This window comes from Hyla sarda, chromosome 3, assembly GCF_029499605.1.
Source record: "Hyla sarda isolate aHylSar1 chromosome 3, aHylSar1.hap1, whole genome shotgun sequence".
NCBI lineage: Eukaryota > Metazoa > Chordata > Amphibia > Anura > Hylidae > Hyla > Hyla sarda.
The window spans coordinates 418,205,070-418,231,183 of record NC_079191.1 but is presented as its reverse complement, the minus strand read 5'-3'; the positions used below and the strand labels follow the sequence as shown (position 1 = coordinate 418,231,183).

At 42.1% G+C, this 26,114-nt stretch overlaps 1 protein-coding gene across 1 annotated transcript in view; it reads right to left on the bottom strand.

Annotated features, from left to right (window-relative positions):
- KCTD3 (potassium channel tetramerization domain containing 3) overlaps positions 1-26,114 on the bottom strand; it is a 103,307-nt gene that overhangs the window by 6,959 nt on the left and 70,234 nt on the right. Inside the window, exons 10-15 of the mRNA XM_056568339.1 lie at positions 22,222-22,337; positions 18,985-19,072; positions 11,140-11,256; positions 6,170-6,340; positions 4,462-4,617; positions 1,710-1,806 (exon numbers count right to left, since the gene is read on the bottom strand). Of these exons, the coding sequence (XP_056424314.1) occupies positions 1,710-1,806; positions 4,462-4,617; positions 6,170-6,340; positions 11,140-11,256; positions 18,985-19,072; positions 22,222-22,337 (745 nt within the window). The remainder of the gene's footprint in view (positions 1-1,709; positions 1,807-4,461; positions 4,618-6,169; positions 6,341-11,139; positions 11,257-18,984; positions 19,073-22,221; positions 22,338-26,114) is intronic.

The window sequence follows — 26,114 nt, the reverse complement described above, 5'->3', positions numbered from 1 at the left end:
TTTGATCGCTTTTTATTCATTTTACATCATGATATAAAAATTGACCAAAAATACGCTGTTTTGGACCTTGGAATTTTTTGGCGCGTACGCCATTGAAATGGGAAAAGGGGATGATTAAAAATTTTATTAGGAAAGGGGTTAAATGATCTTTATTAACTTTTTTTTTTGCAATGTTATAGCCCCCATAGGGTACTATAACATTGCACACACTGATCTTTTACATTGATCATTGTTATCCCATAGGATAACATTGATCAATGATTCTGCCTCTTGACTGCTCATGCCTGGATCTCAGGCACAGAGCAGTCATTCCGCGACAGGACACACAGGAGGAAGGTAGGGACCCTCCTTGTGTGTGCTCCAGCTGTTCGGGAGGCCGCTGCGGCGGTCCCGAACAGCCGACTGAGCTAGCAAGGACTAGTTTACTTTCACTTTAGAGGCGGCGATCAACTTTGAACACCGTGGCCCCGCGTTATAGAAAGAAACAAACAAGAAAAAAAAAAAAAACACATATCCCGGTTATTTGTCTCTGCTGCTGAACACTTCCTGATTGACACATGGAAATGCCCACTCAGCCAATCACTGCCAGAGGTGGGTTACTGCTGTGGCCAGTGATTGGCTGATCACATCACATTGAGACTGAGAGCTGAGCAGCGGGACCGGAACTGGCTGGGGGATAGGGGGGATTAATAAACATATCTTTATTTATTTATTTTTCATTCCTGCCCATTAGATGGGTTATCCCAAGATCATTGCTATCCACAGGATAGGTGATATGTGCCTGATTGTGGGGGTACCCGATGGAATTTTAAAGGGCGTATTCCGCCCCTAGACAGCCTATCCCCTATCCAAAGGATAGGGGATAAGATGTCTGATCGCGAGGGGTCTCTCACTGATGCACTTAACGTTCGTTTAGAGCATTGGATGCAGCGCCGGAGGCTCTTGACGTCACGGCCTCGCCCCCTCATTGCAAGTCTATGGAAGGGGGCGTAATGGCAGGCATGCCCCCTTCCATAGACTTGCATTAAGGGGGCGTGGCCGTGCATTACAAGCGGGGCCTGATGTCAAGAGCCTCCACCCCACATCGCCAGTCATCCGGCACAGAGCGAAGTTCTCCACGTGCGCCGGGTGTCTGGGGTGCCGTAGCCGAGATCGCGGGTGTCCCCAGCGGCAGGACCCCTCCAATCAGATATCTTATCCCATATCCTTTGGATAGGGGATAAGATGTCTAGGGGCAGAGTACCCCTTTAAGAACCGAGATCCCTAGAGCCCGATTTAACGGAGCAGTGATAAAGTATACATACTGACTCTACATTCACTCTATAAAAATGCAAAAGATAAATACAGAGCTTGGCCATCTCCAATAGTGCCATAGAGAGAATGGGTAAAAACTGGAACGATCATCTGGGAATAAACCCCTGCGTTTCTCTGATTTCTATAAGACGATTTACTAGTAGGAAGATCCTGCAGATCGACAAACCCTGCAGACAAGATTATCTTCTGATACTTTATTAGTCACTTCTAGGAATTGTGTTTATAGTATCTTTAATTTGCTTTCTATGAACTGGCCCTAGTGTGTCCGATAGAGAAATTAGATTACAAATTTCAGTAGAACAGGGACTGATGAATACGTACGCAATATATTATGGCGTACGTACATGGAATTATAAATGCAAATATGGTGGACGCCATTTAGCGCTTCCAGTCACCTTTTTCCAGTTGAAGAAAGCCGAACAAACAATTTATTAGTTATAGGAACCACCTTCTGGATAAAGACTTGCTGGTCATCTCGTTCTCCAAAAGGCCCTGGATGGAAGATTGAGAAACAAATTCACTGAACGATGAATTACAAAATGAATTTACTTTTGTGAACACAGGAGTAGGAAACATGCCGTGCACCACATTTATTATGTGTTTAAAGGGGTACTCCGGTGGAAAACTTTTTTTTAATTTATTTTTTATTCAACTGGTACCAGAAAATTAAAGGACATCTGCAGCACTCATACATAAAAAAAAAATCTGATAGCTCTTTCAAAGACCTTTCCAACAATACCTCATTTGTCAAATTTGGCCCAACCATTCTCTTGTAATTGCCACCTGTAGCAGTAAGCAGCCATGTCATAAAGATTACATTTCCCATGACTCCCTGCGCCAGCTTCCTGTTAGCTGCTGCTCTCTCCCCCTCCTCTCCCCCCCCGAGGAAATAATAAATTATAATAAAGTGACGCCCACAGCTCCTTCCCTTGTGGTTATCTCTTCCATCCTCCCCCTCCCAGCTCATCAGCCCTCTTCACCCTCACCACATGTACTGTGGCCCCTAGTGCTGGGCGGTATACCGGTATGAACCGGATACCGGTTTTCTTTTTCTCCCACGGTATGGATTTTTGCCCATACCGCTATACCGGTCGGGCCCCTCCCCCACCCTCCGGATGAATTGTAGAGCCCAGCGCAGCGCCCTCACTTGTCCCGGTGTGTTTCTGTGGCTCGATAGAAGCTTATCCATTTACTGTATCCCCTTGCTGCGCCTGTCAGCCAGTGTCCCCGCGAGCACAATCCCCACCGCTAGCGGGATCCATGTGCCCACTAGCGATGTACCAAGAATGCCTCCCACGAGCGCGATTGCTACCTTCACCGCTAGCGGGGTCCCTGTGCCCACTAGCGGTGTCACAAGAATGCCTCCCGCGAGCGCTACCATCACCGCTAGCGGGGTCCCTGTGCCCACTGGCGGTGTCACAAGAATGCCTCCCGCGAGCACGATCGCTACCATCACCGCTAGCGGGGTCCCTGTGCCCACTAGCGGTGTCACAAGAATGCCTCCTGTGAGCGCGATCGCTACCATCACCGCTAGCGGGGTCCCTGTGCCCACTAGCGGTGTCACAAGAATGCCGAGCGCGGCTCTGTTCCCCGTCGCTGTCAGCTCTCAGGGTCCGGGAACAGATTTAAAAGCCTTGCACGCAGCCTACGTAGTACTGCACAGGCGCAGCACTACGCAAATAGCGTAGGGCTAACGTAGGCAGTGCTAGGAGCCTAGCGTTAGCCCTACGCTATTTGCGTAGTACTGCTCATGCGCAGTACTACTTTAGCTGCGCGCGAGGCTTTTAAATCTGTTACTGTACCCTGAGAGCTGACAGGGACGGGGAACAGAGCCGCGCTCGGCATTCTTGTGACACCGCTAATGGGCACAGGGACCCTGCTAGCGGTGATGGTAGCGATCGCGCTCGCGGGAGGCATTCTTGTGACACTGCTAGTGGGCACAGGGACCCTACTAGCGGTGATGGTAGCGCTCGCGGGAGGCATTCTTGTGACACCGCTAGTAGGCACAGAGACCCCGCTAGCGGTGATGGTAGCGATCTCGCTCACGGGAGGAATTCTTGTGACACCGCTAGTGGGCACAGGGACCCCGCTAGAGGTGATGGTAGTGCTCGCGGGGGGCACACTTGACACCGCCCAGCACTAGCGGCCCCTACTGAGCGCTCAGCCAATCAGGGCTGAGCGCATATTAACATTATGAATATTTATAAGATGGGAGGAGAGGGGCCGGCACGATGAGCAGCAGGGGGAGTGAAGCAATCCCCCGGCGCATTATGGGCATTTGTGACGTAGCGTCGACCAAGATGGCGGCTCCATAGAGAATAATAGGTCGACACTATGCGCGTTAGGGGACCAGGAGATGACTTCTGGTGGCGGCATAGCAGAGAAATGGGACCAGCCAGGTAATGGATCCCATTTAGAAATTTATATAACTTGTGTTATTATTACATTTTTTGGGCCCTAATTTGCTAGCGCTGCAGTTGTCCTTTAAACAGATATGTAAATTACTTCTATAAAAAATTTTTTTTAATCCTTCCAGTACTTTTCAGTGGCTGTATTCTACAGAGGAAATGCTTTTCTTTTTGGATTTCTCTTCTGTCACGACCACTGTGCTCTCTTGCTAACCTCTGCTGTCCATTTTAGGAACTGTGCAGAGCAGCATATGTTTGCTATGGGGATTTTCTCCTGCTCTGGACAGTTCCTAAAATGGACAGCAGAGAGCACTGTGCTCGTGACAGAAGAGAAATCCAAAAAGAACAGCATTTCCTATGTGCTATACAGCCGCTAATACGTACTGGAAGGATTAAGATTTTTTTTTATAGAAGTAATTTACAAATCTGTTTAACTTTCTGGCATCAGTTGATTAAAAAAAAAAAAAAAAGTTTTCCACCGGAGTACCCCTTTAAGACACTTATGCTTCTTGACAAAGATGATATGGCTTATTGAATAAGGAGTCTTTGTTAGCACTGCGTCCTCTTCAGACACCACACACGCAGGTAACTGTAGTGCTGCTCCTTATAATAAAAATAATAAAATGAATATTGTGGAGACTGTTCAGTCCAGCTACCTCACACTACCTACAGTCTACCTACCTCACACCAGCACATGCACGCACTAGGAGTGTATGTAACATACAAATCTGTACTGTACCTATATCATTGCCTGAAGAATAGCTGCCATGGCTCTCGGTCTCCTCCAGGGACAGGATTTTAAAGGAGGCGAGAGGAGTAGACCCCGGCTGGGTAGAGATCATTCCTCTGAAGCGAGTTACTGTCCAGGTTCGGACATGGTTATTGTCAGCACAAACTAAAGTAAAATAAAAAAAACATAGTTTAAAACCATTTACTGTAGATATGGCTCCGTAAGTGTTGGCACCCCATTTTTCAAGAAAATGAAGTATTTCTCACAGAAAAGGATTGCAGTAACACATGTTTTGCTATACACATGTTTATTCCCTTTGTGTGTATTGGAACCAAAAAACCAAAAAAAAAGGGAGGAAAAAAAGCAAATTGGACATAATGTCACCAAACTCCAAAAATGGTCTGGACAAATTTATTGGCACAGTTTCAAAACTGTGGAAAAATAAGATTGTTTCAAGCATGTGATGGTACTTTAAACTCACCTGGGGCAAGTAACATGTGTGGGCAATATAAAAGTCACACCTGAAAGCAGATAAAAAGGAGAGAAGTCCACTTAGTCTTTGCATTGTGTGTCTGTGTGCGCCACACTAAGCAGGGACAATCGAAAGAGGAGAAGAGAACTGTCTGAGGACTTGAGAACCAAAATTGTGGAAAAATATCAACAATCTCAAGGTTACAAGTCCATCTCCAGAGATCTAGATTTGCCTTTGTCCACAGTGCGCAACATTATCAAGAAGTTTGCAACCCATGGCACTGTAGCTAATCTCCCTGGGCGTGGACGGAAGAGAAAAACTGATGAAAGGTGTCAACGCAGGATAGGCCAGATGGTGGATAAGCAGCCCCAAACAAGTTCCAAAGATATTCAAGCTGTCCTGCAGGCTCAGGGAGCATCAGTGTCAGTGCCAACTACCCGTCGACATTTAAATGAAATGAAACGCTATGGCAGGAGACCCAGGAGGACCCCACTGCTGACACAGAGACATAAAAAAGCAAGACCTGAGAGGTGTAAGAAGCTTATTGATGGTTATAGGAAGCCACTGAGTTCAGTTATTTTTTTCCAAAGGATGTGCAACCAAATATTAAGTTAAGGGTGCCAATAATTTTGTCCAGACCATTTTTGGAGTTTGGTGACATTAAACCAAAAAAGGGAGGAAAAAAGCAAATTGGACATAGTTCCAATACACACAAAGGGAATAAACAAGTGTATAGCAAAACATGTGTTACTGCAATCCTTTCCTGTGAGAAATACTTCATTTTCCTGAAAAACATCAGGGGTGCCAACATCCACAGCCATGACTATAACTACATACATATATATATATATATATATATATATATATATATATATATATATAACACACACACACACATACATATATATCTCCATATACGCACACATACATACAAACACTGTTGCTATTGCGTTAGAATGTGTTTTCTGTTGATAATTGTCTATCCACACACACACACTATATATATAAAAAAAAATATATATATATATATATATATATATTTATATATTTATATATATTTTTTTTACAAAATTGTATTTATACACATATACAATTGTATATCCCACACATAGAGATATATATATATATATATACACACATACACACACACACACACACACACCCAACCATACATATACATACACACACACACACATTTTTGCTGTTACCTTAGAATGTGTATTTTTTAAACAGTCTTGTACTTACCAGACACTAGGTGTTTCTCTGACAACATGATCTTAGTGACCGGGCTCCTGTGGACAGTGAATGTCTGGAAGAGCTGCGGGCCGGAGCCGACGGTCTCTGGATGCTGCACGATCACCCTGACCGCTCCAGAACTTGTGCCGTACGCGATCTCTATCCAGTTTCCGCTGACACCTGTATGGAACATGCCGGAAGAAGGTAGACATTAGATAAAATTTATCTTCATCCATTTACTTTCCATCTGCATCACTTTGGTATGAGTTATATAACAGTGGAGCCTATAGCCATATATACCCATTTTACAACATATCTATTTCTTATTATTACACTGCCCCTGTCCTGCACCTAAGACATAATCATAAGAGGTGCGATCACATGCCATACAACCCACCAAGGACATGACATATGCTGCAATTTAAAAAACAGTGGCAAGAGGTCCCCTTTAGGTGCAAAAGATTCTCCAGATGGAATCAGACAGGATGATGTATTTAAAAATGACAATGTTTTATTTGATCCAATGACGCGTTTCGGGTATACACCCTTCCTCAGATTGGCCACATGAGGAAGGGTGCCAATCTGAGGAAGGGTGTATACCCGAAACGCGTCATTGGATCAAATAAAACATTGTAATTTTAAAATATATCATCCTGTCTGATTCCATCTGGAGAATCTTTTGCACGTAAAGGGGACCTCTTGCCACTGTTTTTTAACCTGCTCTATTGTGGACGGACGCTAGACCGCAACCACCATCCCACGGCTTTTTTCCTCCAGGAATCCAGGAAATGTTTCCACCCATTTATTTGGGATATATGCGCATATCTTTTGCACTCCAGGTGAGCACAATGCTATCTGTTCATTCTACGTAACATCTGGGATAATGCACTAGGCGCCTCGTGTGGTCTTTCTTTTCTCTCTGTTTGTCATACGCTGCAATTGGCCTTCCACGATATAATAAACTACAGGATGTTCTATTGCCGCACTTCTCATGACATGACCCTCACCACATGCTGTCCTCAAAGTATTCATGGGTGGAGAAGTCACTTAGGGTGGGTTCACACCACGTTTTTGCAATACAGTTTTTTTTCAGGTTTTTGATTAAAAAAACGGATTCCACAAAACCTGACTAAACTCTATCAAAACGTGTGTACAAAGTTTTATCTGCATACGGTTTGAAAAGTGATGTCCGGTTGCATCCGTTTTTTAAGAAAAAAAACGTATACGTTTTGAACTTTTCACTCCATTATGAATAAAGTTTCACTTGTTTGATTGAAATTCCAAGAAAAAAAAACTGTGCAAAGTCAAAAACCGTATGGTGAAAACCAGATGGAACCGTAAACACATACAGGTCTGTACGGTTCCCATTGACTCCCATGTAAAAAAAAAAAAAAAAACGTATACGGGTCAATACGGTTTTTCACCTGGACGAAAAACCGTGGTAGGCCACGGTTTTCTGTCCAGAAAAAAAAAAAAAAGTAAAAAACCGTGTGGTGTGAAAAACGGAGACAACCGTATGCAATATGGTGCATACGGTTTTGAATGGAAAGTCTATGGCCACGGTTTGCTGTACGGTTACATACTTTTTTATTTTTTTTTAAACCGTATCCAAAAACTGTATAGAAAATCGTGGTGTGAATCCACCCTAACACAGTGTTTCCCAACCAGGGTGCCTCCAGCTGTTGGCTGTCTGGGCATTCTGGGAGTTGTAGTTTTTCAACAGCTGGAGGCAATCAGGTTGGGAAACACTGCACTAACAACTGCCTTTTCTAAAGGGGTTCTACAACATCAAAATTCAAAGGCCTACCACATCAAATCCATCGTAAGGACCTTTTACATGGACCTATTATGAGGCAAATGAGCATTCCTTGGAACCCTTACTCCCATAATCGTCTTGTGTAAAAGTGGCGGCAAAACCTTTGCTCATCAGCTGACTGGATTCTTAGTGCAGCCATTTAAATTTCATCAGTCCCTCAAGTTAAAATGTTAACTGGTTCCTGGATGACCATTGTATAGTGAAACCGTTGTAAACTGAGACCATAAGTCTATGGAAACCTGGTACAGTGATCCCTCAACCTACAATGGCCTCAAAATACAATAGTTTCAACATACAATGCTCTTTTCTGGACCATTGTAAGTTGAAACCAGACTCAACATACAATGCTACGGACAGTCCAGATCTGTGCATCGTGTCAACGGCTGGAAGAACCGACCAATCAGAATGGGCAATCACTGGTAAAACCCCTGTATTACTGAAGCGTATGCACTGACTGATGTCTGGTAGCGCCCCCTACAGTACAGGAGGTATTACATGTTCTGTACTCTTTACCTGTACCAGGGTTACCTGCTCCTTTAGACACCAGGTGAGGGCGACTCCATGTTACTTTATTAGGACATTGTATGTACTGTACAGGACCTTGAAGAAGCTCCTGTCCTCTACATAGACCAGTGTTTCCCAAGCAGCGTGCCCCCAGCTGTTGCAAAACTACAACTCCCAGCATGCCCAGACAGCCTTTGGCTGTCCGGGCATGCTGGGAGTTGTAGTTTTGCAACAGCTGGGGGCTCCCTGTTAGGGAAACACTGTCATAGACAGTGATTTACAGCTCCAGCAGATCTTTATTACTTTTATATGGAAGGATTTGCTTTATCTATATTAGTTATCTACTTATTTTTCTTTCATTCTCACTTTTTCCTATTTTTGGATGACATTTTGGTGGCTTCAGAACCAATTACCAGGTTTCCATAAAGTTCTGGTCTCAACATACAATGGTTTCAACATACAATGGTCATCCCAGTGTCCAGTGGTCGCTAATTTATCCGGTGCGACTTTTCTGCGAAAATTCGCAAAAATGTTGCACGTACCAGATGTAGAAGAAATCCCAGGGCAAGTCAACCCTGCCCTATATAGGTCTCCATGCGACAATTGTATTAAGGCCCATGTGACTTTTATTACAATTGTCGCATGCCCCACCACTGCTCTATGACATTTAACCAGAGCAGTTCAGCAGGCATTTATCAAAGTCTGTGTGCCTATTGATTTGGCGCATGGCTGCCACTTTTTCCGCAACTAAACGGAACTAAAAACAAGTTCAGTTTTGATAAGTGCCCCTCAGTGTCCCAAAAAAGTAACATGGAGCCGTCCTCACCTGGTGTCCAAAGGAGCAGCTATCCCCGGCACAGGTTAATAGTACAGAACATGTAGTACCAACCTGTACTGTAGGGGGCGCTACCAGACAGCCAGTCAGTGCATGCAGTTTATGAATACAGGGGTTTTATCAGTAAGTGCCCGTTCTGATTGGTCAGTTCTTCCGGCCATTGACAGGTTTCGCAGATCTGGACTATCCGTAGTATTGTATGTTGAGTCTGGTTTCAAGTTACACTGGTCAAGAAAAGACCATTGTATGATGAAAATATTGTGACCTGAGGCCATTGTAAGTTGAGGGATCACTGTATCAGTATCGTCTGCACATCGTCCTGTGTACTTAGGTCATGTGCGGCTGACAAAAGTAGATTTTTTTTATGCTTACCGTAAAGTCTCTTTCGCGGAGGATCCATTGGGGGACACAGAAACCGTGGGTATATGCTCTTGCCACTAGAAGGCGCTGACACTAGGCATACAAAGAAAAGTCGGCCCCTCCTGGCAGGAAATGCCCCACCTACTGACCCTGAGATAATCAGTTTAGTCCCAAAGCAGTAGGAGAGGACCAACTGAGAAAGAAACCAACAGGTGTCCAAGGTAACCAGACAAAAAGGACCGAACACAACCCTTCGGACAAAACAAACCGAACCTCAGCCACAAACAATGGGTGGGTGCTGTGTCCCCCAATGGATCCTAAAATAAGAATAAAAAATCAACTTCTCTCGGTCAGTACCATTGGGGGACACAGAAACCGTGGGACGTACCAAAGCAGTCCAGGGGGCGGGAAAATGACACTAAGCTAAAACTGATTAGCTCAGGGTCAGTAGGCGGGGTATATCTTGCCAGGAGGGGCCAACTTTTCTTTGTATGCCAAGTGTCAGCGCCTCCTAGTGGCAAGAGCATATTACCCACAGTTTCTGTGACCCTCAATGGTACCGACCAAGAAAGGTGAATTTAAATGGCTGCACGATTGATTGAGCCTTGTAAAGTCTCCAGTCGGCCCTTCTAAAAGCGCCCCTACACTTAAAGGGGTACTCCACTGCTCAGCATTTGGAACAAACTGTTACGAATGCTGCAGCTGTTCCGAAAGCAGTCACGCCCCCTCCCATAGACTTGCATTGAGGGGGTGGGGCGTGGCATCATGAGGTGGTGGGGCTATGATGTCACGAGCTCCCGTTGCCGGCTCCAGCATTCAGAACAGTTTATTCCAAATGCTGAGCAGGGGAGTACCCCTTTAAAGGAGATATCCAGTGGTGAAAAACGTATCCCCTATCGTAAGGATAGGGGATAAGTTTCAGATCACGGGGGTCCGACCCGCTGGGGACCCCTGCGATCTCCTGTACCGGGCCCTGAAAGCCCGTGGGAAGGGCGCGTGTTGACTACCGCACGAAGCGGCGGCTGACACGCCCACTCAATATAACAGTATGGCAGAGCCGGAGCGCTGCCTTCGGCAATCTCCGGCTCTGCCATAGCCATGTATTGAGGGGGCGTGTCGGCTGCTGCTTCTGGCCAGCGAGCCGGGGCCCAATACAGAGAGATCACGGGGGGGCCCCAGCGGTCGGACCCCCCGTGATTTGAAACTTATCCCCTATACTTAGGATAGGGGATACGTTTTTCACCACTGGACAACCCTTTTAAGTCTCCTAGTTATCGCCGGGGTTATGTAAGGTTATAGCTTACATTTTCGTGAATGTGTAAGGGTACGTCCACACTTGCAGATTCTTTTGCCTCAGATTCTCTGAAGCTGATTTTGCTCCCTGATGACTTCAAATGGGTAGCAAAATCCGCACGTGTGAAGGCCTCATCTTTCTGGGGGTCACCCAGCCGGGACCATACTCACTTGTTTTAGGGGTGAGGTAGACACTCAGGGCAGTGATGGCATCATTGGAGGGATCATGGTACAACTCTGTTACCAGAAGATCATTGTCCTTCATCCGTAATGGAAATTTCTGCATGTCTGTAGAGAGGGAACCGTGTACAATAACTAGGAGGACGGATCCAATGGCAGAACTATAATAAAGTATTTCACACATTATAGAGGATTCAGAAACAAGTTCTCATTGATGGTTACAATTTATTTCCTTTTGCTTTCTTTGCTTCTCCTAAATGATGCGGTCAGAAACTAAGGGTATGGGCCCTCTGGTGATCATCTGACCACCCTGGGGAAATGGTTTGGTGTACAGGGTCTTCTATTTGGAAAGGGCTAGGACAGTGTTTCCCAATCAGTGTGCCTCCAGCTGTTGCAAAACCACAACGCCCAGCATGCCCGGGCAGCCAAAGGCTGTCCTGGCATGCAGGGCATTGTGGTTTTGCAACAGTTGGAGGCACACTGGTTTGGAAACACTGGGCTAGGAAGCCTCACTTTTTACTCCTATGTACTTGGAGTCGATGGAAAGAGGCAACTGAAGTCTTCCATAATAGTATCTGTCCCTCTTCTCCTAATCACAGGACCCAACAGCTAAGAGACTTTCAGTACAGATGGGGTAAAGATCAATTTCAGCTGAAGAAACATCTTTAGGCCCCTTTCACACTACAGGTATCATCCTGTAAAAAAAAACCTCCATTATTACTCTCGGCAAAAAGTCCTGAAAACGGGCGTCAAAAAATCCCATTCATGACAATTGGATTTTTTGAACATCCTTTTGCAGGTACGTCCATTTTTACTAATGTCAGTTATTTTTGCCTGCACAAATTTTTTTTTTTTAAATGGTGAAAAACCGAACATTCAAATTTAACATTGAAGTCTATGGGAACCGATTGTTCAAAAAAAACATCCATTATCATCAGTTATTGTCAGGTTTTTTTTAAACATCCGTTTTTTGTACTGTACAACTTTACAAAAAAAAAAAAGGGGTTAAAAACCTGATATAAAAAAGGATGTAACTGGTAATAACGGATGAACAACTTCAGGTTTTTTAAGAAAAAAAACATTAAAAATAACGGATGATGGTCATCAGTTATCATCCGTTATTACCAGTTATTGCATCAGTTTTTTTTTTTCCATCCGTTGGTTCTGTAGTGTGAAAGGGGCCTTAAATGGATACTGTCACTTGGGCTGGGTTCACACCACGTTTTTGCAATACAGTTCCTGCATCAGGTGTTTGATAAAAACTGATTCCTCAAAATCGGACTAAACTGTATCAAAACGTGTGTACAAATTTTTATCTGTATACGGTTTGAAAAATGATGTCCGGTTGCATCGGTTTTTTTAAAGAAAAAAAAAAACGTATACGTTTTGAACTTTTCACTCCATTATGAATAAAGTTTCACTTGTTTGATTGAAATTCTAAGAAAGAAAACTGTGGAAAGTCAAAAACTGTATGGTGAAAACAGGATGGAACCGTACCCACATACAGTTCTGTACGGTTCCCATTGACTCCCATGTAAAAAAAATAAAAAATAAAAAAATAAAAAAAACGTATACGGTTTAATACGGTTTTTCACCCGGACCAAAAACCGTGGTAGGCTACTGTTTTCTGTCCAGAAAAAAAAAAGTAAAAAACCTTGTGGTTTGAAAAATGGAGAAAACTGTATACAATATGGTGCATACAGTTTTGAATGGGAAGTCTATGGGCACGGTTTTCTGTGCGGTTGCATACGTTTTTTTTTTTTAATGAAACCGTATAGCAAAATCGTGGTGTGAACCCACCCTTACAGAAACTTTAGATATGTTGTAGAGACATGTCAAAAGTTTTGATCATTCAGACCCAGATGAATCGCTAGAATAAGCCGCGAGAAGCAAAAAAAAACATAAAATGTAAGTCTATGGGATTGTTTATGGACAGTGCATTTTTCTCTCCCGGATCATTCTAGTGATTTGCTGGGGTCTGAGCACTTAGTCCCTGACTGATCAAAACTTTCAACTTTTCTCAAAAAGGTGTCAAAGTTTTTTGTTTTTTTTAAAGCAACAGGTACAGTTTAAAAGGAAATTACCGCAGGATGGGCTTATAGAAGATTCAGGTTATATACCAAAATCCTAGGCCCCAGGGGTGTTCCCTGTTCTGCCACCGGCCGGCGCTCCGGTGTTCCATGAGAAGCGGACCTCAGGTGACCACCGCAGCAAAACAGCGGCCTCGGCAGGCACACTCCGTTCTAAGGAATACGGCTGCGGCAGTAACGTCACATCCGTGCTGACCGGAGGCAGAATGGTGGATCAGTGAAAGGAGGTGGAGGGAACTTTTTAATGCACTTTGGGCCTTTAGTTTTACACTTTTTTTAAGATGGAAAAGTTATTTTCAAACGTTATCTCGGTCCTATTGCAGACTTCCGCTATATGCGCCATGTAGCCTGACTCGTGACTACTTTAGATGCGGCGGTAAATATACCAACAGGCTGAGATATATATATACGGACAGACTGTGTGTATACAGAGTGCAGTGTGGAGTACAGATAATGCTCAACTCCTAAGAGGTCAAGGCGAGGAGGTGATACTGAGAGTTCAGATATAAGGATCTTTATAGCAGGAGGATCATACCTGCGTACCGCCAGGTGCAATAGGAAGATGCTTCAGGAAGAAGCAGACGAAGAAGACAAAAGAGAACAATAAACTGCGTCACATGACGACATAGAACGTCTAAGTGTGTGATATAAAGTTATGGCTCAATTAGCATTTTTATTTTATTTATTATTATTTTTATTTTTTTTGGTTCCTTCATTCATAATAAATGTGTCCAGCCCAGTTATACACTACCTGATCTTCCTTCCTATATAGTGTAAACCTCAAACACATATAGAGGTATAAATGTTAGACTGAGATATAAACAGTGATGATGCACTGGGTACTAAGCCCTAATATATAGCAAGATAGCGACACAAAAATAGCCCCAATAGCACAGCTACCACGAGCTCCCATTGATCACAATATAAAACTAGAAAAAAATGTCATTTGTTATAAAAAACCAGAGAACTCCACAAAAGTGGGGTAAAGACACCAAAGAGTGTCACACTGGTCCCTGGCATAACACCTCACAAGCTTAAAGGGGTTATCCAGGAAAAAACTTTATCTATATATAAATATATATAAATATATATCTCTCTAAATATATATATATATATATATATATATATATATATATATATATATCTCTAAATATATATATATCTCTAAATATATATATATATATATATATATATATATATATATATCTCTAAATATATATATATATATATATATATCTCTAAATATATATATATATATATATATATATATATATATATATATATATATATCTCTAAATATATATATATATATATCTCTAAATATATATATATATATATATATCTCTAAATATATATATATATATATATATATATATATATATATATATATATATACACGCCCCCTCCCATAGACTTGCACTGAGGGGGCGTTGCGTGACGTCACGAGGGGGTGTGGCCGTGACATCACGACCCCCTGCAGCCCGCCTCCAGCATTCGGAACGAAACGTTCTGGACGCTGGGTCAGTGGAGCATCCCTTTAAGCTTGTGAGGTGTTATGCCAGGGACCAGTATAACACTCTTTGGTGTCTTTCCCGCACTTTGTGGAGTTCTCTATGACAAACATTTATCAACCGATTTACCCGAGTGTTTTCGCATATAACTGTCGCACAAAATTCACAATTGCGCCACCGTCTTTTTTCGTGCGACAAAAGCATAGTTTTTTTTTCAAATTGGCGTACATAAGCGTTTTTACAATTTTGACTTGCCATAGTCAGAAATGTATCAACCGTGACATTCGGGAAAAAAAGTCGCTAAGGCTTTAAAAACCTACTAAATATACTCCAGCCAAACCTTGGCTCAACTAACAGAAACTGACTATTGTTTTCCCTTAGGTGAGAAAAAAAACTCCCACTTTTGCTTACCTGCGAAAAATGTATTAAAGGGGTTATCCAGGAAAAAAACTTTTTTTTTATATATCAACTGGCTCCAGAAAGTTAAACAGATTTGTAAATTATTTCTATAAAAAAAAATCTTAATCCTTTCAGTACTTATGAGCTTCTGAAGTTAAGGTTGTTCTTTTCTGTCTAAGTGCTCTCTGATGACACCTGTCTCGGGAACGGCCCAGTTTAGAAGCAAATCCCCATAGCAAACCTCTTCTAAACTGGGCGGTTCCCGAGACAGGTGTCATCAGAGAGCACTTAAACAGAAAAGAACAACCTTAACTTCAGAAGCTCATAAGTACTGAAAGGATTAAGATTTTTTAATAGAAGTAATTTACAAATCTGTTTAATTTTCTGGAGCCAGTTGATATATATATAAAAAAAATTTTTTCCTGGATAACCCCTTTAACCCCTTCCCGACCTATGACATACCTGTACGTCATGGGTGGCAAGGTGTTCCCGACCCATGACATACAGGTACGTCATGAACATTACTGCCGCTACTCGCGGCATCCCGCAGCGCCCGGAAAGATGGTGGCTATCACTGATAGCCAGCCATCTTACCATGCGACCACGGGGGGTTTCATCCCCCACCCCCCCCAGCGATCGCTGCTATCAGCTGGTCAAATCTGACTAGCTGATAGCAGCGTTTCGCTATGAAAATACTTAACAGCGCGGTGTGTGAGTTCCGATCACGGGGATCGGGACACACACCGCTCTGCTAAGTGTCCCTGACCCATCCCCCGGCGTCACTTACCCGTCGGAGCGGTGTCCCGAGCGGTCCCGGCGGTCCAGAGGTACTCCATGCGGTCCCGGCGGCGCTGCGTCCCGGAGGCGAGTTTCCGGCAGCAGTGCGGCATCTTCATTGGCAGCAGTGAGATCGCCGTAAAGCGATCTCACTGCTGCCTCTGGGAGTTTCAAAACTGCAACTCCCAGCATGCCCAGACAGCCTTTGGCTTTCTGGGTATGCTGGGAGTTGTAGTTTTGCAACATCTGGAGGCCCACAGTTTGGAGACCACTGTATAATGGTCTCCAATCTGTGCTCTTCCAGATGTTGCAAAACTACAAATCTCAGCATGCTCAGTCTGTCCAGGCATGCTGGGAGTTGTAGTTCTCTAACATCTGGAAGAGCACAGATTGGAGACCATTATACAGTGGTCTCCAAACTGTGGACCTCCAGATGTTGCAAAACTACAACTCCCAGCATGCCCAGACTGCCCAAGCATGCTGGAAGTTGTAGTTCGGCAACATCTGATCCTTCAGATATTGCCGAACTACAACTTCCAGCATGCCTGGGCAGTCTGGGCATGCTGGGAGTTGTAGTTTTGCAACAACTGGAGGCACACTAGTTGGGAAACATTGTCCGTTTCCTACCTCAGTGTCTCCAGCTGTTGCAATTGTTGCAAAACTATAACTCCCAGCATGCACTGACAGACCATGCATGCTGGGAGTTGTAGTTTTGCAACAGCTGGAGGCACACTGGTTTGGAAACACTAAGTTTGGTTGCAAAACACTTAAAAGTTTATTACTTAACTTAGTGTTTCCAAACCAGTGTTCCTCCAGCTGTTGCAAAACTACAACTGCCAGCATGCACGGACAGCCAAAGGGCATGCTCGGAGTTTGCAACAGCTGGATGTTTGGCCCCTCCCCCTAATGTGAATGTACAGGGTACACTCACATGGGCGGAGGTTTACAGTGAGTGCTGCAAGTTTGAGATGGCGCAAATTTTGCGCTGCAGCTCAAACTTCCAGCGGCAAACTTGCTGTGAACCTCTGCCCATGTGACTGTACCCTAAAAACACTACACTACACTTATACTAACCTAAAATAAAAAGTAAAAAACACTACATATACACATACCCCTACACAGCCCCCCTCCCCCCAAAAAATGAAAAACGTCTGGTACGCTACTGTTTCCAAAACGGAGCCTCCAGCTGTTGCAAAATAATAACTCCCAGTATTGCCGGACAGCCATTGACTGTCCAGGCATGATGGGAGTTTTGCAACAGCTGGAGGCACCCTGTTTGGGAATCATTGGCATAGAATACCCCTATGTCCACCCCTATGCAAATCCCTAATTCAGGCCTCAAATGCGCATGGCGCTCTCTCACTTTGGAGCCCTGTCGTATTTCAGGGCAACAGTTTTGGGACACATATGGGGTATCGCCGTACTCAGGAGAAATTGCCTTACAAATTTTGGGGGGCTTTTTCTTCTTTAACCCCTTATGAAAAGGTGAAGTTGGGGTCTACACCAGCATGTTAGTGTAAAAAAATAAATTTTTTACACTGACATGCCTGTGTTGCCCTATACTTTTCATTTTCACAAGAGGTAAAAGGGAAAAAAGACCCTCTAAATTTGTAATGCAATTTCTACCGAGTACGGAGATATCCCATAAGTGGGCGCAAAGTGCACTGGGGGCGCACAACAAGGCTCAGAAGGGAGAGTGCACCATGTACATTTGCACAGTGGTGGCTGATTGTTACAGCAGTTCTGACAAACGCAAAACAATAAATATCCATATGTGACCCCATTTTGGAAACTACACCCCTCACGGAATGTAATAAGGGGTGCAGTGAACATTTACACCCCACTGGTGTATGACAGATTTTTGGAACAGTGGTCTGTGAAAATGAAAAATAAAATTTTTGATTTGCACAGTCCACTGTTTCAAATATCTGTCAAACGCCAGTGGGGTGTAAATGCTCACTGCACCCCTTATTAAATTCCATGAGGGGTATAGTTTCCAAAATGGGGTCACATGTGGGGGGGTTCCACTGTTCTGGCACCACAGGGGCTTCCTAAATGGGACATGCCCCCCAAAAACCCATTCAGAAAAACTCACTCTCCAAAATCCCATTGTCGCTCCTTCCCTTCTGAGCCCTCTACTGCGCCCGCCGAACACATTACATACGCATATGAGGTATTTCCTTACTCGAGAGAAATTGGGTTACAAATTTTAGAGTGATTTCTCTCCTTTTACCCCTTGTAAAAATTCAAAAATTGGGTCTACAAGAAAATGCGAGTGTAAAAAATGAAGATTTAGAATTTTCTCCTTCACTTTGCTGCTATTCCTGTGAAACACCTAAAGGGTTAAAACACTTACTGAATGTCATTTTGAATACTTTGGGGGGTGCAGTTTTTATAATGGGGTCATTTATGGGGTATTTCTAATATGAAGACCCTTAAAATCCACTTCCAACCTGAACTGGGCCCTGAAAAATTACGATTTTGAAAATCTTGAGAAAAATTGGAAAATTGCTGCGGAACTTTGAAGCCCTCTGGTGTCTTCCAAAAGTAAAAACTTGTCAATTTTTTATGCAAACACAAAGTAGACATATTGTATACGTGAATCAATATGTAATTTATTTGGAATATCCATTTTCCTTTCAAGCAGAGACTTTCAAAGTTAGAAAAATGCTAAATTTTCAAAATTTTCATGAAATTTTTAGATTTTTTACCAAGAAAGGATGCAAATATCAGTGCAATTTTACCAATAACATAAAGTAGAATATGTCACGAAAAAACAATCTCGGAATCAGAATGATAAGTAAAAGCATTCCAGAGTTATTAATGTTTAAAGTGACAGTGGTCAGATTTTAAAAAAATGCCCAGGTCATGAAGGTGAAAATGGGCTGGGTCATGAAGGGGTTAACGCAGTGCAACAATATAGTAAATTTGCCGCACGTAAGCAGATTGGAAGTGAAAAAAAATGCCCCTCTATGTGTTTTAAATAAATGTACTAATAAATATTATGGTCTTTTGTACTTTGAGGAAATGACTCCATTTTATCTAGTTTATATTCTTACCTATATAATAGATTGATCCGTTGTTACATCCCAGGAGAAGAAATGATCCAGCCGTGTCATAACTGGTTATAGGAACAACATCTTGTACCTGTGGAAACAGAAGGATCTGCATGTATGTGTATATATGTATGTAACCTTTTATAATGTCCTGGACACCATAACTCATAGTTCTGTAGGGCAGGAGCTTTATAGGGAAATTCTCATATAAATAAAACTCCAGCTCAGAAGATGATGATACAGAATTGTATTATCAGGTGGTATGTAGCCATTTACCAATTGACAAAACAGAGGCCAAACAGGACATAAAGGGGGGCCCCGATCCTCTAGAACTGAGGCCTTTACCAGACCTATTACCAGTACATCCATGAGGGTCACACTGCTATCAAATGATTTCTGGTGGAAGCAGAGAATACAGGAAAATTCTTTTTGACCCTTGTCATAACCAGCTGGATTATGGCAATTTTTCTGTATCCTATAGATAATTATTATGTTAAAGGAGTACTCCGGTGGAAAACACTTTTTTTTTTTTAAATCAACATGTGCCAGAAAGTTAAACAGGTTTGTAAAGTATGAATTCGAGTAGAATACAGACATAGCGCACATCTACAATCTTGTATAATGATCTGATTACTTCTCAGCACAATATCAAAAACTAACAGGTTGTTAGTATACATTTTTGATCAAAAAGTACAAGCCCACTCGCCACGTCAAGGCCACCTATTCAGAGTAGGTCCCCAACGTCCCCAGCATAAAACGGCGCAGCACCGGGCGGCGACCACCACCGCCGCGAAACCAGTGCCCACGGGGGGGGGGGACCCACTGGTAGAGCGGCCCCAATGCCTCTCAAACCAGTCTATGGGCCGCACCCGCCCGCAGACATGGCGCCACGGCAGCAACGGACGCCGCCCCGCACCACACCAGTGTGAACAAGGTGTAAAGGATAGGTGGCCTTGGTGGCCTTGACGTGGCGAGTGGGCTTGTACTTTTTGATCAAAAATGTATACTAACAACCTGTTAGTTTTTGATATTATGCTGAGAAGCAATCAGATCATTATACAAGATTGTAGATGTGCACCATGTCTGTTTTTTACCCGAATTCACACTGTGATTTCTATCCCCTCCTTTTTCTTTGTTTTAACATGTGCTGCACTCTTCCCCATCCCCTCAGCCCAACCCTATATAAGTAGTAGTTAGCTACACATGGGCCATTTCTTTCCTAGCAGCCTCCCAGTATGACTGGGAGAGCATGGTAAGCAAGCTATTACACCTTGTTCACACTGGTGTGGTGCTGTGCGGTGTCCGTCACTGCCGTGGCGCCGTGTCTGTGGGGGGTGCGGCCCATAGACTGGTTTGAGTGGCATTGGGGCCGCTCTGCCGGTGGGTCGTTCCCCCCCTGTGGGCATTGGTGTCGCGGCGGTGGTGGTCGCCGCCCAGTGCTACGCCATTTTATGCTAGGGACGTTAGGGACCCACTCTAAATAGGTGGCCTTGACGTGGCGAGTGGGCTTGTACTTTTTGATCAAAAATGTATACTAACAACCTGTTAGTTTTTGATATTATGCTGAGAAGCAATCAGATCATTATACAAGATTGTAGATGTGCACCATGTATGTTTTTCTACCCGAATTCACACAGGTTTGTAAATTACTTCTATTAAAAAATCTTAGTCCTTCCAGTACTTATCAGCTGCTGAATACTACAGAGGAAATTCTTTTCTTTTTGGAACACAGAGCTCTCTGCTGACATCACAAGTAGAGATGAGCGAACTTACAGTAAATTCGATTCGTCACGAACTTCTCGGCTCGGCAGTTGACTTATCCTGCATAAATTAGTTCAGCTTTCCGGTGCTCCGGTGGGCTGGAAAAGGTGGATACAGTCCTAGGAGACTCTTTCCTAGGAATGTATCCACCTTTTCCAGCCCACCGGAGCACCTGAAGGCTGAACTAATTTATGCAGGATAAGTCATCAACTGCTGAGCCGAGAAGTTCGTGACGAATCGAATTTACTGTAAGTTCGCTCATCTCTAATCACAAGCACAGTGCTCTCTGCTGACATCTCTGTCCATTTTTAGGAACTGTCCAGAGCAGCATATGTTTGCTATGGGGATTTGCTCCTACTCTGGATAGTTCTTAAAATGGACAGAGATGTCAGCAGAGAGCACTGTGCTCGTGATGGCAGCAGAGAGCTCTGTGCTCCAAATAGAAAATAATTTCTTCTGTAGTATTCAGCAGCTAATAAGTACTGGAAGGATTAAGATTTTTTAATAGAAGTAATTTACAAATCTGTTTAACTTTCTGGCAAAAGGTTTTCACCGGAATACCCCTTTAAAGAGGTATTCTGGTTCATCTGAACGCTGGCCTCTGACCTTTGGGATCCCCCTCCCTGGTGCGAACTCTAGAACAGGGCCCGGCACTACACCGCTGCATGGTGCGGTGTATCGGCACAACAGCATGCGTTTTCTATGGGAGCATCAGAGATGCTAGACCAGTGTTTTCCAACCAGGGTGCCTTCAGCTGTAGCAAAACTACAACTCCCAGCATGCCCGGACAGCCTTCGGCTGTCCGGGCATGCTGGGAGTTGTAGTTTTGCAACAGCAGGAAGCACCCTGGTTGGAAAATGCAGTACCAGACTATAGCGCTGAAGTATCTTGTCGTTCCCACTAACAATGCCAATACCAATCCATATTGTGAAGACCCCTGTGACCAGACCCTTATCCCCTAACCTGTGGTGCTGGAATACCACTTTAAAAGGGGTTATCCAGGAAAAAAAACTTTTTTTTATATATCAACTGGCTCCAGAAAGTTAAACAGATTTTTAAATTACTTCTATAAAAAAATTTTTTAATCCTTTCAGTACTTATGAGCTTCTGAAGTTAAGGTCGTTCTTTTCTGTCTAAGTGCTCTCTGATGACACCTGTCTCGGGAAACGCTCAGTTTAGAAGCAAATCCCCATAGCAAACCTCTTCTAAACTGGGCGGTTCCCGAGACACGTGCCATCAGAGAGCACTTAGACAGAAAAGAACAACCTTAACTTCAGAAGCTCATAAGTACTGAAAGGAATAAGATTTTTTAATAGAAGTAATTTACAAATCTGTTTAACTTTCTGGAGCCAGTTGATATATATATATATATATATATGAAAAAAGTTTTTTCCTGGATAACCCCTTTAAGACCGGCCTGATTTATTGGATTCATTTGTCATAGTTCGAGTAGGGCATGAAGTATCGGTGGTGACTGACCTGCCAGTGCTGAGTGACAGCGTTCCACACTCCAACCTTTCCCGTATGGCTTGTAGCCACCAACTGGTTACCAATAAAGAACAGCGCATCCACTGGCACTCCGAGATTGAACACACCTAAATAAATCAATATACATTAATAGCAATAAATATATATATTATATATATATATATACACACACACACCGATCAGCCATAACCCCCTGTCGAATAATGGTCCTGATTTGCTATTGTAAAACCCAACATGTTTTGTCAGATTGTGCACCAGAAATTCTGTCCGCGTCAGAATTTGCGCCAGAATTTAAAAAAAAAAAACAGACTAACTCTCCATTTTACTGAAAACCTTAAAAAGGGGCGTGGCTGACGGGAAAGGGGCATTGCTGCTGAAAAAGGGGGCGTGGCCCCAACATTTTCAGAAAAAAAACAACAAATTTACTAAGGTTTCCACAGAAAATGTGGTGGATTTGAGCTGAGGAAAACCCTACAGATCAGAACATGTGTAAAAAAAAATAAAATGTAGGGAAAGTGGAAAATGTAGGGAAACCTTAGTAATTACCGTGGACAATGGCCCTGATTAACTAAGAGTGTTGTGTAGGTTTCTTTGTGGGTTTTAATACCCTACAATTTTTTTCCCCTGTATTTACTAAGGTTTCCCTACATTTTGCTTTTCTTTATTTTTTTTATTTTTACACCTGCTCTGATCTGTGGGGTTTTCCTCAGCTCAAATCCACCACATTTTCTTTTTAAACCTTAGTAAATATGTTGTTTTTTTTGTGAAAATGTCGGGAATACGCCCCTTTTTCGGTGATCCCGCCCCCTCTTCCCGACGGCCACGCCCCGTTTTCAGCTTTTCTTTGTAAAAAGGAGTTAGACGGGTATTTTTTGAAGCAAAGTCTGGCGCACAACCAAACAAAACATGTCGGGTTTGCAATAGTAAATGAGGGCCAATGTGTACTATCTGGCTAAAAAAGGTGCAAAAAGGTTTATTCCATCAAATGCATTACAAGAAAAAGTGAATTTTTTTTTTTACTTTCTCCAAGGTTTCAAAAACAAAATCTGTTTAACTTTCTGGCATCAGTTGATTTAAAAAAAAAAAAAAAAAAAGGTTCCACAGGTACCCCTTTAATCGTCTTTGACCAGTGGTCTCCAACCTGCGACTCTCCAGCCGTTGCAAAACTACAATTCTCAGCATGCCCTGACAGCCTTTGGCAAGTGGTCTCCAACCTGTGGTTCTTCATCTGCTGCAAAACTACATCTCCCAGCATGCTCCTATAGTCTTCAACAAGTGGTCTACAACCTGAGTTGGTTCTTTATCTACTGCAAAACTACAGCTCTCAGCATGCTCCTATCGCCTTTGATCTATGGCTCTCCAGCTGTTGCAAAAAACTACAACTCCAAGCATGCCCTGACAGCCTTTCACAAGTGGTCTCCAGCCTGTGGATCCCCAGTTATTGCAAAACTACAACTCCTAGCACGCCCTGACAGCCGCAGGCTGTCAGGGCATGCTGCGAGTTGTAGTTTTGCAACAGCTGGAGAGCCACAGGCTCGGGATCACTTTCATAGAAGACGCAATAGAATTATTAATTACATTTATTGTATCATCAAGCTGCAGAAAGCAACACCAATAATAATAAATAATAAAATATATTATAATAATAATAATAATAAATAATAATAATAATAATAATAATACTAATGATAATATTAACCAAAACAACAAATAACAAAAATTAATAATAAAAGTAATGATCATAATAATAGTAATAATCATAATAATAATAATAGTAATGATCACAATAGTAACAATGATCAAAATAATAATAATACTACTAATTATTATTATTATTATTATAATCATAATTCTAATGATATTAACCAAAATAATAACAAATAATAAAAATTATTAATAATAATAGTAATTAACATAATAAGCATAATAATAATAATGATCACAATAATAATAGTAATAATGATCAAAATAATAGTAATAATGATCAAAATAATAATAATAGTAATAATGATCATAATAATAATACTAATGATAATATTAACCAAAATATTAACAAATAATTAAAATAATTAATAATAATAGTAATGAACATAATAATAATAATAATAATGATCATAATAATAATAGTAATAATGATCATAATAGTAATAATGATCAAAATAATAATAATAGTAATAATGATCAAAATAATAATAATAGTAATAATGATCAAAATAATAATAATAGTAATAATGATCAAAATAATAATAATAGTAATAATTATCATAATAATAATAGTAATAATGATCCTAATAATAATACTAATGATAATATTAACCAAAATAATAACACATAAAAATAATATAAAAATAATAATAGTAATGAACATAATAATAATAATAATAATAATCATCATAATAATAATAATAGTAATGATCATAATAGTAATAATGATCATAATAATAATAGTAATAATGATCATAATAATAATAGTAATAATGATCATAATAATAATACTAATTATAATAGTAATAAATATAATAGTAAGAATGATAATTATGATAATAGTAATAATCATAATGACAATAGTAATAAAAATAATTAATAATAAAACTAATAATAAACGTAATAACGAAAATAATAATACTAATAATAAAAATAATACCCATAGTAATAAAAAGCAATAAAATACCAGAAGAATTGATAACTCCAAGAAGCTGAAGGTTCAGGAAAATCAAGAGGGACAGGCAGAATGGGCAGAAGGAATTTAAAGTGTCACTCCTGCTTAGTCTCAAGCATCCTGACTGCTCTCCACGGGAAGGAAGACGCTATAAGTAATGACATGTCCCTGTCTTAAGGGGCCCTCTCCGTAAAATACTGCTTATAGCTGCAATCTGCTGCCGGTGTCTTCGGTAAGTAATATTGAAGGGCCGGCTGCCTGGGGGACAGCTCTATCACAGAGATGCCAGGCTTTGTAATTTTCCTTCAGAAGCCGTTCCCGGGGTCTGAAGTGTTTGTTCATATTCTGTAAAAAGAAACGATTTGTCGCGGCGGAGAGAGCACCTCTGTGTCCCCACGACGATCATCTCCGAGCGGCGCAATCAGATCCAAGTAAAAAGCCACTTCATTATTAAAGAAAATGGAAACCTAATTGTGCTGGATACAAGCAATTTCCCGGCACACTCACCCCGCCCCCTCTCTCCCCGGTGCCCACCGCGGTTCTGATTGTTCTGCCAGCTCCAAAGAACTTTATTCCCTTTTACACGGCTGAGGAATGGACCAGATATTAAAGCAGATGATCTATTTCTTTTATATGTACTTTTAGGTATTGAAAGGACTTTAGTTAGTGTGGGCTGCCAGCTCCATTGTTCAGCTGCCTGCTTCAGTCCACGAGAATTATTATCTTCTCCGAGGCTTTGGTTGTAAGTGGATAACGTCTGGAAAAGCGACTGCTTTCGGTAAACGCGGTTCTTCTGGGCACGGCTGTGAACCTGACCGGTGTGTGCAAAGTGTAAGCATGCGACTAACACTCAGCTTGACTAAATGACTAGTTACTATACTAATTAGTATTAAAGAAGCCCCCCGGGATTTATTTTTTCACACATATATATATATATATATATATATATATATATAGTAGCAAAATATAATGCAGCACTCCACAAGTTGCAAAGAAAAGGGTGGTTTTTAGAGATGAGTGAACTTACAGTAAATTCGATTCGTCACGAACTTCTCGGCTCGGCAGTTAATGACTTTTCCTGCGTAAATTAGTTCAGCCTTCAGGTGCTCCGGTGGGCTGGAAAAGGTGGATACAGACCTAGGAAAGAGTCTCCTAGGACTGTATCCACCTTTTCCAGCCCACCGGAGCACCGGAAAGCTGAACTAATTTATGCAGGAAAAGACAT